The sequence below is a fragment of the Octopus sinensis genome, linkage group LG8 (genome assembly GCF_006345805.1).
Source record: "Octopus sinensis linkage group LG8, ASM634580v1, whole genome shotgun sequence".
NCBI classification, from domain to species: Eukaryota; Metazoa; Mollusca; class Cephalopoda; order Octopoda; family Octopodidae; genus Octopus; species Octopus sinensis.
In genome coordinates, this window is record NC_043004.1 from 32253717 (window position 1) to 32270495 (window position 16779).

At 38.8% G+C, this 16779-nt stretch overlaps 1 protein-coding gene across 2 annotated transcripts in view; it reads left to right on the forward strand.

Moving 5' to 3' along the window:
- Positions 1-16779, forward strand: part of LOC115214939 (coiled-coil and C2 domain-containing protein 1-like) — a 54259-nt gene continuing 37480 nt past the window's right edge. Inside the window, exons 1-7 of one of the 2 annotated variants that reach the window (XM_036505333.1) lie at positions 1-545; positions 6377-6524; positions 8418-8518; positions 11952-12182; positions 13059-13215; positions 14076-14357; positions 15583-15698. In XM_036505333.1, the coding sequence (XP_036361226.1) occupies positions 486-545; positions 6377-6524; positions 8418-8518; positions 11952-12182; positions 13059-13215; positions 14076-14357; positions 15583-15698 (1095 nt within the window). In that variant the 5' untranslated portion in view covers positions 1-485. The remainder of the gene's footprint in view (positions 546-6376; positions 6525-8417; positions 8519-11951; positions 12183-13058; positions 13216-14075; positions 14358-15582; positions 15699-16779) is intronic. The other variant, XM_029784022.2, reaches the window with a different exon arrangement.

Genomic DNA, 16779 nt, shown 5'->3' on the forward strand with positions numbered 1-16779 from the left:
CTCAAATCTCGTAATGTCTCGTTAAACGTCACGTTTACAGTAAAAAAAAAAAAACTCTGGCGAGATTTCGGATTTCCATTTTTTTCCTAAACTATTAATGTGTTAAAACAAATTAATAATATTTACATCGGTCCCGTGCAGGAGGCTTTTTTTTCTAAAGAAATTTTCTTATCCTCATCAGTACAACTGGTGTGTGTGTGTGTATATTGTTATATATATACATATAGTTTTATACATATATCTATATACATACACATACATTTGTATATAGAAATATACATGGATATATACACACACAAACACATACACATGTCATGTCTATGGTAAACAGGATTACATACCCGTATCTAATGGTTTTGTGTAGTACATCTTGCGGTCGAGTGTTCTTATAAAGGGACTGAGAAGTAAAAGCAAGAAGGAAGTACATATTTACATCTATATATAAATCATATTTTGGTTGCTAAGACTCCGATGTGACGGTAGAGATGCCGACCAAAAAGAAACAAACGGATGGTCCCCGTAAAGGGGCACACCTTATGGACCAGGTATTGTCATTGATTTTCTTTTTGTCTTTCGCTTCTCCGAAATACCATATAGACTTACTCAACAGTTACGACTCAGTAATAACTTTCCCAAATAATAAAGGTACTACAAATAATAATAATAATAATAACAATAAAAATAATGGCTAGGCTGAAAAAAAGGGTGAACGACGTAGTCTTCTCATACCCACACTTTGTAGACCAATATCGAAAGATCGTCATTAGTAATATTTTTTCAATGATGATGATTTAAATGATAATCAGTAAGAGATTATTGATTATGCAATATATCACCATTTAAACAATCAATAAATGACACAAATTTAGTTGCTTTGTAAACAACGTTAATGGAATAATTCCTTGATTATGTATATATGCGATGCGTATGCTGTAAACGCATACACTCATTATACATACATATATATATATAACACTCGTGCGCACACACACTGTGTGGTGTGAACAAGAAAAACAACAATTTATAGTTCAACATAAATAGGTGTGTCAGTATGTATGCATGTAAATGTATTTGTCTATGTGTAGGTGTATATATCATATATATCATATTCACACACACGCGTAAGCGCATATGTATATGTATGCATTAAGTTTACATCTAAATAAATGTGTGTGTTGATATATATATAAATAAATAAACATAAGCGTGTCTGTATATGAGTCTCTGTATACACACCCCTGCATATGTATGGGACTGCATCAAATTTATTTCTATCCGACTTGCTCTACGATCACCTTTTCTGTGTTGCTATTCGTAGCTCACTATCTCTTAAACCATTCATTTTTGACATTCATCACACACTCCTACCATTGACAATCTTTCCTACCCTTTCCCCTCCCTTAATCCCTGTCTTACTCCTGTGGAGGCGCAATGGCCCAGTGGTTAGGGCAGCGGACTCGCGGTCGTAGGGTCGTAGGGTCGCGGTTTCGATTCCCAGACCGGGCGTTGTGAGTGTTTATTGAGCGAAAACACCTAAAAAAGCTCCACGAGGCTCCGGCAGGGGATGGTGGTGATCACTGCTGTACTCTTTCACTACAACTTTCTCTCACTCTTACTTCCTGTTTCTGTTGTACCTGTATTTCAAGAGGCCGGCCTTGTCACTCTGTGTCACGCTGAATATCCCCGAGAACTGCGTTAAGGGTACGCGTGTCTGTGGAGTGCTCAGCCACTTACACGTTAATTTCACGAGCAGGCTGTTCCGTTGATTCGGATCAACCGGAACCCTCGTTGTCGTAACCGACGGAGTGCTTCCATGACTCCTGCAAACATATAACTTCCATTAGTGTCTCTCTTCAATTACTCCCGGGCATTACTGTCTTCCGTGATTCCACTCTTTACCTACACCAAATGCTCTGCCATCATAGCTTTACTACTCGCGTCTATTGATCCTCCCTCTTCTGTTCATTCCCTTCTGGTCGTGCTGTTTTGAATGAAAAGCAGCAACACCAAAAGGTCAAGAGAGCCTTAAGTGTGAAGAAAGGCACAACAACCTCTCTAGCGTTGGTTCCTTTATAAAATGTACCCAGTACACTGTATAGAGTGTACTGGATACTGGATGGTTTCCGTGTAGGAGCTTGTTCACAGGTCATTTTCCACTAGCACAATTAACTTGTCATGTATGATACTACACTTGGACAGTTGTAGCTAATAGTAACAGACAGGGTCAAATTTTGCAGGAAGCTCCCTCCAGTTTGCATCAAGCCTGTTCTTGAAGGCATTGACTGATGGAGCTGCGACCACACTGTTTGGCAGACTGTTCCAGGTGACGGTCACATGCTGTACGAAAAAGCAGCTTCTAATGTTGAGCCCTCAGTGTGATCTTTCCAATTTCAGGCTGTGTCCTCTTGTATTTCTGCCTTGGAAATAGTTGAATGGGGGTGCGGTTCGTGAGGTACAGGCCATGCGTATACTTATACATGTTGATCATATCTCCCCTGCGGCGGCAATGTTCGAGACTAGGCCGGTTTAGTGCAGCCAAGTGCTCTGGTTATGGCTTTTCTTTCAAGGATGCAATGAGTTTGGTGGCACACCTCTGAACATCCTCCAACTCACAACACATTGCCTTATGCCGGGGTTGCCAAATTGTGTGTCCATATCCAAGAATCGGGAAAACTAGAATCTTGTACAGCTGGACGAAGATAACAGGTGATGAAGTCAAATGATCGTTGGATGACTCCAAAGATTCGATTTGCTTTTGCTGTTGCTTGGTTTATGTGGTTCCTGAAGGTCAGCCCTTTGTCTATCAAGATTCTAAGATCCCCCTCCACCTCACTTTCTGCTACCTCTTATGTAGTATTTCCTGTCCTTCTTCGGTTTCGCCACTCTCAAGACAGAACACTTCTCAGGATGGAACAGCATTTGCCAGTTTGTTGACCACTCGTGAAGGCGATCCAGGTCATCTTGCAGCATTGCCATGGTCACATCAATGTCATTCCTTCCAAAGATCTTTGTGTCGACAGCAAATAACCTGACGTGGCTCTGGAAATACTGAGGCAGATTGTTTATATACTTGAGAAACAGTACTGGACCAATGACACTGCCTTGTGGGATGCCACTTGTCACCTCTCCCCTCTCTGACTTCATGCCTTTGACACAGACTTGTTGTAACCGGTGACTCAAGAAGCCCCGGATCCACTGAGGGACATATCCCTTGATATTGTGAGCTTCTACTGTGGCTACAAGACTACGATGTGGGACGCTGTTGAACGCTTTCATGTAATCCATGTAGATCGCATCAACTCCTCCCCCTGCATCCAAGGCCTCAGTCTAGATGTCAAGAACGTCAAGCAGTTGCGTCACACATGATCTCCCCTTTGTGAACCCATGCTGTTCTTGGTGGATGAGGTCATTTCGCCACAATTGTTCAGTGATATGCTCATGAACAAGCACCTCTATCACCTTGCACAGTACACAAGTCAAGCTTACTGGCCTGTAGTTGTTGACCGCAAAACGGCTCCCTTTTCTGAATATGAGGGTGACATTAGCAGTTCTCCACTCGTCTGGGATTTTGTTTGTCTCCATTGATTTTCTGTAGACAAATGTGATTGGCAGAGCAAGTACATCCGATAGCTTGGAAAGTATGTGTGGGCTGATTCCATCTGGTTATGGGGCCTTGGCAATCTTCAGGTTTGTCAGCTGCTTGTGAACTTTTACCGCAGAAATGTTTAAGTTGGTCAACTCTGTGTCATGCATGTACTCTGGCACGTCTGGTAGATCGCCTTCCTTCTCTACAGTGAAGACACTCTGAAAGAAAGTATTCAGCAGATCGGCTTTCTCTTTGTCTGTGGTTGTCTTAGAACCATCACTTCCTTTCAAGTCTGCAATACCAGTCTTTGATTTCATCTTTGACTTCATGTATGACCAAAATGACTTCGGGTTTGTCTTGGCTTGTGTTGCTACCATTTCCTCTAATTTCTTCTTTGCTTTACGGCATGCCTTTGTTGCTTTATTTCTGCTCCTGATGTAGGCCTGATAATCTTGCCCATTCTTGGTCTGCAACCTATGTCTGTACAGTTTGTGCTTCTGCTGCACTGTTCTAAGTGTATCTCTATCGAGCCACTTCTTTCTTCTTGCTCTTGAGCCTTCCATCTTTGGTACATATTTCTCTGTTACTCTGTCCAATTCCTTGCGCAGCTTTTCCCATGCCTCTCCAACTGATAGACATTTCAGCTCATCCACCCATCTGATATTTTCCAGGTCTTTCCTCATCTCTTCTATATTTGCCTTTGTAAAGTTGAAATATTCTTTCTTTCCTGTTTCTTGGTAAGCATAGGACAAGCTGGTGATCAATACTACATGGTCACTCTTCCCAAGGGATGGTGCTATAATGATACCATTGATCATGTCTTCCCTGTTTGTCATCACCAGGTCGTCTCATGTTGGACACCGTCCTTCCCTGATTCTTGTTGGTTCTCTCTGGTGCTGTATCAGGAATTCTTCCTTTGTTGCCTTGAAGAATTTGCTTGCTGCATGGTTCTCAACTTTCAGATGCCTGTCTTGTTCCCAATTTATATTGGGGTAGTTGAAGTCGCCGATTAGCAGTAAATATTGAGGTTTCTTGTCTGCCACATTTAATAGCAATCTGTTTAAACTCTCGTTATTTTCCTCTGAGCTTGTATTTGGGTTCCTGTAGAACAATCCAACTGTTATAGTTTCTTCTCATAATTTACAATCTATGAATACATACTCTTTGAAGTCCATTTCTAAATTACCATTCAAGGATGGTCTCATCTCACTCTTGACATATAAGCATATTCCTCGTCCTCTTTTCTCAAGGTTGTGAAATGCTTCATATCCCGGAATGGTGATTTCACTCTCTTGGATGCCAAATCTCAAGTGCTTTGGTTTAATCTCCACAACCCCCATCACTACAGACTTATGTATCTCTATCATAACCTCTAATTCAGTCGTTTTATTTAGAAGACTGTCAGCATTGTATATAGACAGGTAACTGAACTAGGGCTATTCAATGTATATACAACATCTTCCTGTCTTCTTTTCTCTTTATCTTCCATAGTTGGTTCATCCAGTCCAAATATGACCAAATTTTTGCTCGTTCGTGCTCTGTCTTCCAATTTCTGTCTTTGCTCCCTAGCTTTCTCCTCCATCAATTTCTCAATATCATTTTTACTCATTTCTGCTCTCGACGTTTGGTTTGCTGCAACTCCTACCGCTGACAATGTCTTCACTGCTTCTGCTATCTTTGGTGGGAATTCTCCTGCTTCAATCTTTTGAAGTCTGTTCTTCGTTTCCTTCATTTCACTCTCAAGAGAGTCCATTCTATCCTCCATCATGCCAAATCTAAGGAGGAACTTCTTGGCTAGCTTATTGCATGGTTTAGGACAATACCAATGGAGGCCAGATTCCTGTTCCCTTTGGTTTGCTTCTGCTCTGATTGCCTTGAACAGTGATTCGCCAAAACCCACACATTTTGCGTGGAACCGAGCATGGGACAGCTCACAGCCAACCGACCTCTGTTTATCCTCCACTTCTTCCTCACAAATTTTGCAAATGCTTGGTTGTTTTGTTTGGTCCCTTTCAGTTCCTTTAGCAGTAATCTGGGTCTCCAACTGCTTCCCTGCATCAGTTTTTTCTTTTGCTAGTACTAGTTTTACTACTGCTTTGGTTTCAAGCAAAACCTTTCCTAGTTCCAGCTGCTTTCTGTACACTCAATATTTTTGTCTCTGTTGGCTTTAGATCTAGATCAGTACGGGGCACACTCTATAAGTAATTAGTAATAAGAAGGATATCCAGCCATAGAAACTATGCTAAAATTGGGAAATAAAATTGAGATGTGGTCTGCTAACCCATCTAAGAAGGCAGTAACTCGGGCTAAGAACTGGCTCCAACATGACAACTCACTAGTGAATTAATCTCAGGCACAGGAGTCTTTAGTAACCTTTGGTCAGTCTGAAGATGTTTTTGACTCAGTTGAAATCACTGGTCATTGTCAGGATTTGAACTTTCCAGTTCCACACAATAATATATCCTTTCTCTACAATTGTATTGATTTTTCTGTTTTAAAGTTTACAGTATTAAGTACAACTTAACAACTGATAGACATTTGTGTGTATATGTGTGCTTTATATAGTGGCATTGATTTAATGCTTGTAGTATGGATGATCCAGGTGGTGAGATGAAAGGAAGTGTTAGTAAAAACTGGGAGTAGAAAAATAGATAGAACAATAGTGGTGTTGATGAAGGTGATGAACATCAACATAGAAAGATAGCTATGTTAAAAATGATTTGATGATGGTCGATGGTTGGTTAGCTGTTTAATGTTTTGTATATTTGTGTCATTATTTTGCTCTTATAGTTTGGACTTGGTGTAGACACAAAAGAATTTGAATCAATGTTGCAAGGTAACTTTGATGATGATGATGATGGCGATGATGCAGACATTCTTGCGGAGTTGGCAGCCTTGGATGGTGACGTATCTCCCCCAAAAGTTACTAGAAATAAAGGTAAGAAATGATTAAGTACTTGCTTTTATTATTTAACTGAGGTCAGAATGGCAAGCTGGCAGAATTGTTAGCATGCCAGAAAAAATGCTTAACAGCATTTTGTCCATCTTTACATTCTGAGTTCAGATTCCACCAAAGTAGACTTTGTTTTTCATCATTTCAAGTTTGATGAAATAAAGTACCAGTTGTGCACTGGTGTTGATGTAATTGACAACGTTCCAGACCTTGTGCCTATAGCAGAAAGGATTATTTCATCAATAGATTGATAGATTTAATAGCTGAGTAGACAAAGTAATTAGTATTTAATTACTGCTCTTATGTTTTGAGTTAATTTCCCACTAAAGTCACTATTGCTGGTCATCCTTGGGTGAGGTGGCAATAAAATATCTGATCATCAAGTTTTTCAGGCTGTAGCATAGGTTTTTAAGACTGGAAAGTTTTATATGTTGATGACCTAGTCCTCATTGCTAGATTTGTCAAATTAGAGAAGAAATTTTAAACATTGAAGCAAAGTATACAATTAAAGGGTCTTAAAATGCAATACTCTTTTCATAGCTAGGTTGCACAATTCATTGTGAATATATTGCAGAAATATGTAATGTGGTTGAATAGATCACTCTATTGGAAACATCAGCATTTGTCTTCTTTTTTCCACATCAACAGAAAATGTCAACACTACATGAAGAAAGATTGGATGTTTACTTTTTGACCTACAGATTTAATAAATAATTTTTTGTAACTAAACACTTTCAAACTTCAGACACTGGAAGAATGTGTCATATAAAACATGTTTTACTCTTTGCATTTTTGAGAAAAGCTTATATTTACGAAGTTATTTCATGTTAAAGTTGTTGTATTTTGGTAATTTCAACCACTCAATGACGTGTATTCAACTGAATAAAATTACTGCTGTTGTTTGTCAACAGCAACTATCGGCGGTGTATTTTTCGTTTGTCACTGTTATTTATGACATCGTTCGTGCGTTTGTACTGGTTTTAAGGTTTTAAGGTTGTCATAAATAAGTGACAAACGAAATATACACCGCCGGAAGTTCTTGTTGACAAACAACAGCAGTAATTTTATTCAGCTGAATATACGTCATTGATTGGTTGAAATTACCAAAATACGAGAACTTTAAGGTGAAATAACTTTGTAAATATAAGTTTTTTTTCAAAAATGCTAAGAGTAAAACATGTTTCATATGACACATTCTACCAGTGTCTGAAGTTTGAAAGCGTTTAGCTACAAAAAATTATTTTAATCTGTAAAAAGGTAAAGATCTGAAAGATTGACCTTTGAGTATGATATTTTGTCATTCTTTATTTTATATACACAACATTTATCAAACATAAAAAGGAAGTGTATTATAGATTAATTTAAGTCTGCTTGATCTAGAGCTAGAGTGCAGTTCCAAAATTTTAACAGGTGCTTGTGGATGTTGTGGCATCTTACAAAGAGCTCTGATCTTGTGCTTAGATAATAATTGAAATTGGAGTCAGTATGAAACTCTTTTAAGTGCCGGATGTAACTCTTCTCTCTATGTTTGAAGGATGATATGTGGGTGATGTTATGCTACTTAAACTTACTTTCCACTATACTAATGTAGTGGTTATGAGCTATGGTGTGGTTTGCATTTGTAGAACTAATTTTTGCTTTATATCACTCCTTTATTGCATAACTGGTTGAATGAGCATATTTTGGTGTTTCTATATGTGTATTGATAATTGTGTAAGTAACACATGAAATTTTGAGAAGTTTTGAGTCTCAAATGGCTATTCATTTTAATATCTGTGTGTATAAGTTGTTTCCAGTATATTTAGATGTTGACCTGTATACATATTTATATACGTATGTGTGTGTATGCATATATACATATATATATATTTTTTCTAGGTATTGTCACTCTATCAGACATCAACAAGATGGCAGCAGAAAGTATGCAAGACATCCCAAGTGATGAGGAAATGTCTGAAAATGAAGATCCTGAACTTTTGGTATTCTCTTATTCTTTTACTTGTTTCAGTCAGTTGACTGTGGCCATGCTGGAGCACCGTCTTAAAGGGTTTCTAGTCGAAGAAATCAACCCCAGGACTTATTTTTTGTGAGCCTAGTACTTATGCTATTGGTCTTTTTTACTGCTAAGTTACAGGGATGTAAACACACCAACATCGGTTGTCAGGCAATGGTGGGGGGTACATGGACACATAAATATACATACACACACACAAACACATATGACAGTCTTCTTTCTGTTTCTGGCTACCAAATCCATTCACAAAGCTTTGGCCAGCCCAGAGTTATAGCAAAAGACACTTGACCAAGATGCCATGCAGTGAAACTAAACTCAGGACCACATGGTTGAGAAGCAAGCTTCTTACCACACAGCCATGCTGTCAACTTTTCTTTTAGTCTTCTGTTATTGGTTTCAGTCTTTGGACTGTGGCCATGCTGTGGACAAAGTAAAACTCTGAGATTTTTTCTTGATTAAATTGATCTGGTACTTATTTTATCAATTTCCATTTATCTAATGGTTAAGTCTACTTTTCACAAATAGGAGCATATCTCAAATGCATATACTCACACACACGTGCACATGCTCTCTCACACACACAATATATATAATATATATATGATGGCCTTTTGCAGCTTCCATCTTGTAAATTTCATGCCCAAGACCTTGTTCAACTTCAGTGTATGGTAGAATTAATATTGGCCTAAGATTCCATACAGTGGGATTGAACGTGTAACCATGTATTTGTGAAGTAAATTTCTTAGCCATATACCTGAATTGAATAAATTTATCTTTTGTTTTGTTATGGTGGTTGGGTATTAGTGGTAGAAATAGATACTATTAGCATGCCAGGCGAAATGCTTAGCGGTATTTCGTCTGCCATTGCATTCTGAGTTCAAAATCCGCCTAGGTCAACTTTGCCTTTCATCCTTTTGTGGTTGATTAAATAAGTACCATTTACTACTGGGGTTGATGTAATCGACTTAATTCCTTTGTCTGTCCTTCTTTGTCCCCTCTGTGTTTAGCCCCCTGTAGGAAATAAATGAATAAATAGATATTCTTTTAATTCTGTAAACATTAAAATAAAATCTACAACATAGTGCTCCAGCATGGCTTTAAACTAACCAAACTAAAGTACATTGCTTCTGTACTGGTTCTGGTAGTAGTAGTATCACTTCCTTCTTATGCTTAAAACCCAGAGAAAAAATCCCGTCAAAGTCAAATGCAAGGCCTCACAATTTCTAAATGATCTTTTACTTAGACTTCAGTTATTTTATAAACATTTGCTAAACTGCATCACAATGACTAAATTTCTTGTTTTAGCCAGAAGATAATTTTGATTGGTTGCTGACCCTTTAACCCTTTTGATATCAACCCACCTGAGATAGCCCTTGGTTCATTATTCAAACTTCCTGTTTAAAGTGATCTAAATTGAAGCTTTCTATTAAAATTTTCATGTTAATTTACACTATGTGATCAAAAGTATCCAGAAACCCACTTGATAAGGAAGTACAAGTTCGGGCTACTCTCCATCAGGAACTCTGGCAGTCAATACAGTGTTGGCCCACCCTTAGCCTTGATGACAGCCTCCACTTTCATAAGCATACTTTCAATGAGGTGGCTGAAGGTTCCCTGGGGAATGGCAGCCCATTCTGCATAGACCCCTGCAGTATGGACAGGTGCTTAGTCATGTTGAAATACGCAAGGGCCATCCCCAAACTGGTCTTTGACAGTAGGCAACATGAAAGTGGTTAAAATGTCAGTGTAACTTGTGCCATGACAGTACCACATAAAGCAACACGGGGGCCAAGCTCCACTTCCGGTGAAACATGACCGCAACATGATCCCATCACTGTCAAATTTCACGGTTGGCACTATACAGGCTGGTGTATATCACTCCCCAGGCATTCACCATACCCATGCTCTACCATCAGATCACCACATTGTGTAATGTGGTTCATCACTCCATACAGCAGTTTTCCACTGTTCTGTAGTCCAGTTTCAATGCTCTTTACACCACGTGAGGTGGTGTTGAGATTGTCTGTGTGATGTGTGGCTTATGAGCAGCTGTTCTTCCATGGAAACCAATTTTCTGCATCTCGTGCTGAACAGTCATGGTGCTTGGAGTAGATCTTGCTGCAGGTTGGAATTCCTGAGTGATGGTGGTGAGGGGTGATAGACAATTATGTTGTACCATCCTCTTCAACACTTGATGGTCTCTAGGGGTTAACATGGGAGGTTGGCCCAAATGCGTTTGGGTTGTACACATCCCTTTACATTTCCACTTCACTATTACATTGGAAACAGTGGACCTAGATATGTTCAGGAGGGTAGAAATCTTGCGTAAAGGATTATTAGACAAATGACACCTGATCACCAGACCATGTTGAAACTATGTTAGTTGTGCAGAGTGTCACATTCTGCTGCCTAGCACTGTATGCTGGCTACTGAGATCACTGACCATGTGTTCCACATGGTGAATGGTAGTACTGAGTCATCTTCTATGATAAGCACACATTTTGCAGGGTGTCTGGATACTTTTGATCATATAATGTATGCCTCAAACACCATCTTAATAATGGCAAAATTATTTTATTAAATCTTTCATTACTTTCAAAATTAATTGAAGCAAAAGCAGGGTTTTAACAGAATTATGGTGACAAAAGGATTTAAAAAACATAAGACCTACATTGGTATACTGTTTATATATATTTGGTGTTACTGTTTTATAGATATCCTACACCACTTCCAAAAGAAGGGTTATTTGATTGATTGGCAAAGATTCATCTGAATGAATGCTACAACCACTGTAGCTCTATCTACAACAGTCTCTGTTCCACTGAATTAGTTAACTGTATAGCATTTTTCATTAGCAATGCAGTACTTCTCTTCCTTTTTCCACCCTTCCTTCCTTCCTCCAGTCAAAATCACCCCTAAACATTTTGTTCAGTCATATATTTCTCTCTCAAGATTTTATCCCTCTACAATTCTCTCCTCACCCACCTTTTTACAGTTTTATAGTATGTATGAATCCAACTGGTATCCAATCTAAACAACACTGATATCAACCTCATCACTCTGGAAGTTACTGCTGAGAACCAAGACCCTACTCCTTCTCCTCAATTAAGTATCTTCAATCCCCATCAAAATTCACATTTATTCTTTTCCTTTCTTTGAAATTGAATGAATCAGTCTTTTCTCTCTCACCAGAAGTGAGGCAGATTTTGTTTTTTGGTGGGTTATGCTGCTATTTTCATGTCAGATTTTAATTCTCGGTTACAAATTCATCATGTTTTCAGTCATCCAGCCCATCTCTCTCACCCCCTCACACACACACACACACACACACACACACACACACATCTTTACATCTCTGTGAACTGGTTCTTTTATATGTGCTACCATATCTATTTCAGAAAGAACTCAATGAGTTAATGAGTGATACGTCTATTCCAACTCTTGCTCCTTCAATACCAGTTTCTACCTCTGATCAACTCCCCGTTTCAAGACCAGCTGTCCACCAACAGACATCCAGTCCATCTCCAGACTCTGTTACCTTACTAAAAGATCGTATGTCCATGTACACCAGTGCCCTGTCCAATACAGATGAATCAAGTAAGAAAAGAAGGTTGACCAGAGGAATTAAAGTAAGGAGCAATACATTTGAGAAAGCACCTCCATTTATTGTTGTCATTGTTGCTTAACCCCTTGTTGTTTTCTTGTTCTAACAGGTTTATGATTCTCAGCATTCCTGCCTAGACCGTTCTATCTCATATATTAGAGACTACATTGGCCAGTATATGTATGTGTACTTACCTGTTGTATATATATATTATGTATGTATGTTTCTGTGTGTGTATGTATGTTTACATTGTTTTGGAACAGTGCCAAATACACCAAAAGAAACTGTTTCATTATACAGAGGTTGACTGATAAAGATGAGGGTACCAAGGAAAAGTAAATGTAAAAGAATTTGAGCTAACTCTGAGAACACTGCAACTTTTAGGGGTGTTCATCATCATCATCATCGTTTAACGTCCGTTCTCCATGCTAGCATGGGTTGGACGGTTCGACCGGGGATCTGGGAAGCCAGAAGGCTGCACCAGGCTCCAGTCTTATCTGGCAATGTTTCTACAGCTGGATGCCCTTCCTAACGCCAACCACTCCGTGAGTGTAGTGGGTGCTTTTTACGTGCCACCTGCACAGGTGCCAGGCGAGGCTGGCAACGGCCATGGTCGGATTGGTGTATTTTATGTGCCACCGGCACGGAAGCTAGTCGAGGTGGTGCTGGCATCGGCTACGAGTCGGATAGTGCTTTTTACGTACCACCAGACCAGGGATCCTGGCTGGTTCAATTCGATTTCGATTTATTGGCATAAAAGATTATAGTGGTGTAAAACTAAAAAGTTACTTCTGTAATGATCCTGTATTTTAAATTGTAAACCACATTCTATTATACAGTTTCCAATGATAGTATGAAACTGATGATTATGTTGATAATAAATGTTTGTTTTGTTTTATAGACTTTAGAGGAGTTACTGAAAGATGCAAAAGCAGGCCGTAAAATATCAGAGGATTCTATCCCACCTCCAGTTTCTGTTCGAAAAAAAGAACCGTCTTCAGTTAAGACTCAAGACCAACCAATTCCTGTACAAGTTCAGCCACCCTTACCTGAAAGAAGTGTGTTTTTATTTTTGTATTTTGGTCTTCTAATTGTTTTAAACGAAAAAATAATTGTTTATTATTTACTACTAAGTACTTGTTCTTGATGTCTATTTAAAGCCAGATTGACATTACATTCTCATTATGGACTGAATAGTTACATAGTACTTATATACTTGTATCATATGAGTGGAGACTTATTTGATGGTAACTTCTGCAGAAGCCCTCACATACAGACACACACAGACAAAAAGTTGAAAATATTCCGTTCAAGTTTTGAGATATCAACAACATAAAAAATTGGAAATGCACAACCCCTTTTGTATTGTAATTAATCAAATTATTCCAAAGTACAATATTACATACTTGTTTCTCTTCTGACAAGAGATAGTCATTGTAATTGTGGGCTAAAAGCCACCTTTACACATGTACATTATAATGATTATCTCCTATTAAAAGTGAAACTAGTATGTAATAATGTACTTTGGAATAATTTGATTAATTACAATATCAAGAGAATTTGATTTGATTTGATTGATTTTGATTTTTCCAGTTTCAGCTAATGAGCTGTGGCCATGCTGGGGCCATGCTGGGGCACCGCCATTTAAATTGTGCATTTTCTTTTCATCACATATGAGTGTGTGTTTTGTGCATTCATTTATGAGTGTCTGTGGTCTGTATATTCATTATGTATTGACATTTTGACAACTAGAGCTGAATGAGCTAAGTACCAGATTGAAATAAATATTGAGGTTGATATGACAAACTGAATCCTTGAAGGTAGTGCCCTGCATTGCTGTACTAAAATGACTGACCTTTGAAAGAATAAATGCATATATAATGGTATTTGTTAATTAATAATACTTTAAACTTTCCAGATAATGTACCAAGACAAGAAGAGTCTCCAATTAGATCTGCTGCTCCTGCCCTTCCACCAAGGAATGTAGTTGAGAAGCCTCCTGGTCAACCACCTATTGGAGCTGTCCCAGTACTTCCACCACTGCCTCCAAAGTCCTCCCATGATACTGCACGCAGTCCAGCACAATCCCCGTCCTCATCATCTTCTTCAATGCCCAGCACTCACAGACCCCAACCTCCACAGCAACCAAAACCTGTGAGAGTTGATCAGATGAAGCATCCAATACCAGAATCTTCTGGAGGTCTGTTTCTTTTCTTTGTTTTTTTTTTTTTTCGTCTGTTGTCATTTTGGTGGGCGTTTTAAAAATATGCATCATCAGTTCTTCATTTTTTTTTCTGTCTTTAATTTTTCACCAGTTACTTGTATGTAGGTTTAATGATGAGCTGTTGAAAGTCCGAATATACAAATAAGGCTATCCTCTAATGTGCTAACCTAATTTATTATTGCTTTATTTAACAACTAACCTATGTTCAATGATGGGAGAAGGAAGCTATGTCTTCTTTGAGGAGTAATTAACAAACCATGAGTCAATAAAATAAATACCAGTTGAGTACTGGGAGCAATGAAATCGACTTACTCCCTCCCCAAAAATTGCTGCCTTGTGTTAAAATTTGAAATTATCATCATTACTACTATTATTATTATTATTATTATTATTATTATTATTATTATTATTATTATTATTGAGTGAGAGAGCAGTTCATGCCATCAAAGTGACACTGGGGTAAAATATACGAAGCCCAATATACCCATCATGACTACCCGTCTGATAAAGGTACACCAGGCACATGCATCACAACCATATGTGCGCGACATGGTGATCTCATATCAAGATAACAGCACATGACCTTGCAGGTGGGGCCCAGTTTGAATTTTCTTCAGGTTGAGTAGCCCATCCCGCTCAAACGGTCCCCGAATAAGGGTTGTTTAAGGATGTTGAAAGAACCACCCATGTTTCCAGAGGTGAACTATTCAAACCCCAAAGCATCCCTCTCAACACATGGCTATGATGCTCCCCCACTACTTCTGCTCGTGATCAGAGATGCACATATCGTCAGCCACTAAGGGACATGCTCAACTGGTTAAGGTCAAACAACTGACAAGCAAATCTGTGGTATTGACCAGAATATTTGCTGTAGCCCATCTTTTATACCAAGACATATTATTATTATTATTATTATTATTATTATTATTATTATTATTATTATTATTAAGCTGGCAGAATCATTATCATGCTGGGCAAAATGCTTAGTGGCATTTTGTCTGTCCTTACATTCTAAGTTCAAATTGTACTGAGGTCAACTTTGCCTTTCATCCTTTCGGGGTCGATAAATTAAGTACCAGTAAAACACTGGGGTTGATGTAATCGACTAGTCCCTTCCTCCCAAATTCCAGGCCTTGTGCTTATAGCAGAAAGGATTATTATTATTACTATCATTATACCTGATGTTTATATTTAATTTCAGCAAATAGTACTCACAATATGCTGTGTGAGCGACGGGATCAATATAAATCTGCTGCTATGGTTGCCAAGAAGTCTGGTGATATATCAACTGCTACGAAATATGCGCATGTAGCGAAGGTAATTAAATTATTTCCGTGTGCATATGCATACACATACATACACAGTGAAGGTATGTAACCTGGTGATTCAGGTATTTGGCTTGATCATATGGTTATGTGTTCAATTCCCAGGTTAAGTGGCTCATTGTATACTGGAACAGCACTTCATTTCATGTCATGCCAGTCTTCTAACTGAAAACGAGGACCAGCTGGGTGCTAGTAAAGCCACACCCTCTCTCTCTCTGCAGCTGTTACATCTTGGATGTTCCTCTCACTCAAGGGTGAGGGTTTGTCTATGTCTACTCATGACTACACAAGCACCTAGATCAATTAGTAAAAGCATAGTACACGAGTGGCTGTGTGGTAAGTAGCTTGCTAACCAACCACATGGTTCCGGGTTCAGTCCCACTGTGTGACATCTTGGGCAAGTGTCTTCTGCTATAGCCCTGGGCCGACCAATGCCTTGTGAGTGGATTTGGTAGACGGAAACTGAAAGAAGCCTGTCGTATATATGTATATATATATATATATGTGTGTGTGTCTGTGTTTGTCCCCCTAGCATTGCTTGACAACCGATGCTGGTGTGTTTACGTCCCTGTCACTTAGCGGTTTGGCAAAAGAGACCGATAGAATAAGTACTGGGCTTACAAAGAATAATAAGTCCCGGGGTCGATTTGCTCGACTAAAGGCGGTGCTCCAGCATGGCCGCAGTCAAATGACTGAAACAAGTAAAAGAGAGAGTAAAGAGTATTACTAAGTCATACTTGTTTGTGTATGACAGCTGGCTGCTCTTTTCTTTTTTTTTTTTTTTTGCATACACACACACACATGTGGGCGCACACATAAAGATTAGAGTGTTGTACTTACTATTATGAAATCATGGTCCTGATTTTCAAACAGGCTAGTGAGTTGTGTTCTTGAGCAAAACACTTTATTTCATGATACTCTTTGATCACTTCAAAGCTTGGCGCATTGTGCACCTATACAGGCAGTATAGATTGGAGGGAATGAGGTCCTGTAAAGCACAAGCATTTGCTCACTATCAGCAAATCATCTGTGCAGGTTGTTCAGCAAGAAATTGCAGAATCACCTTTCTGGGA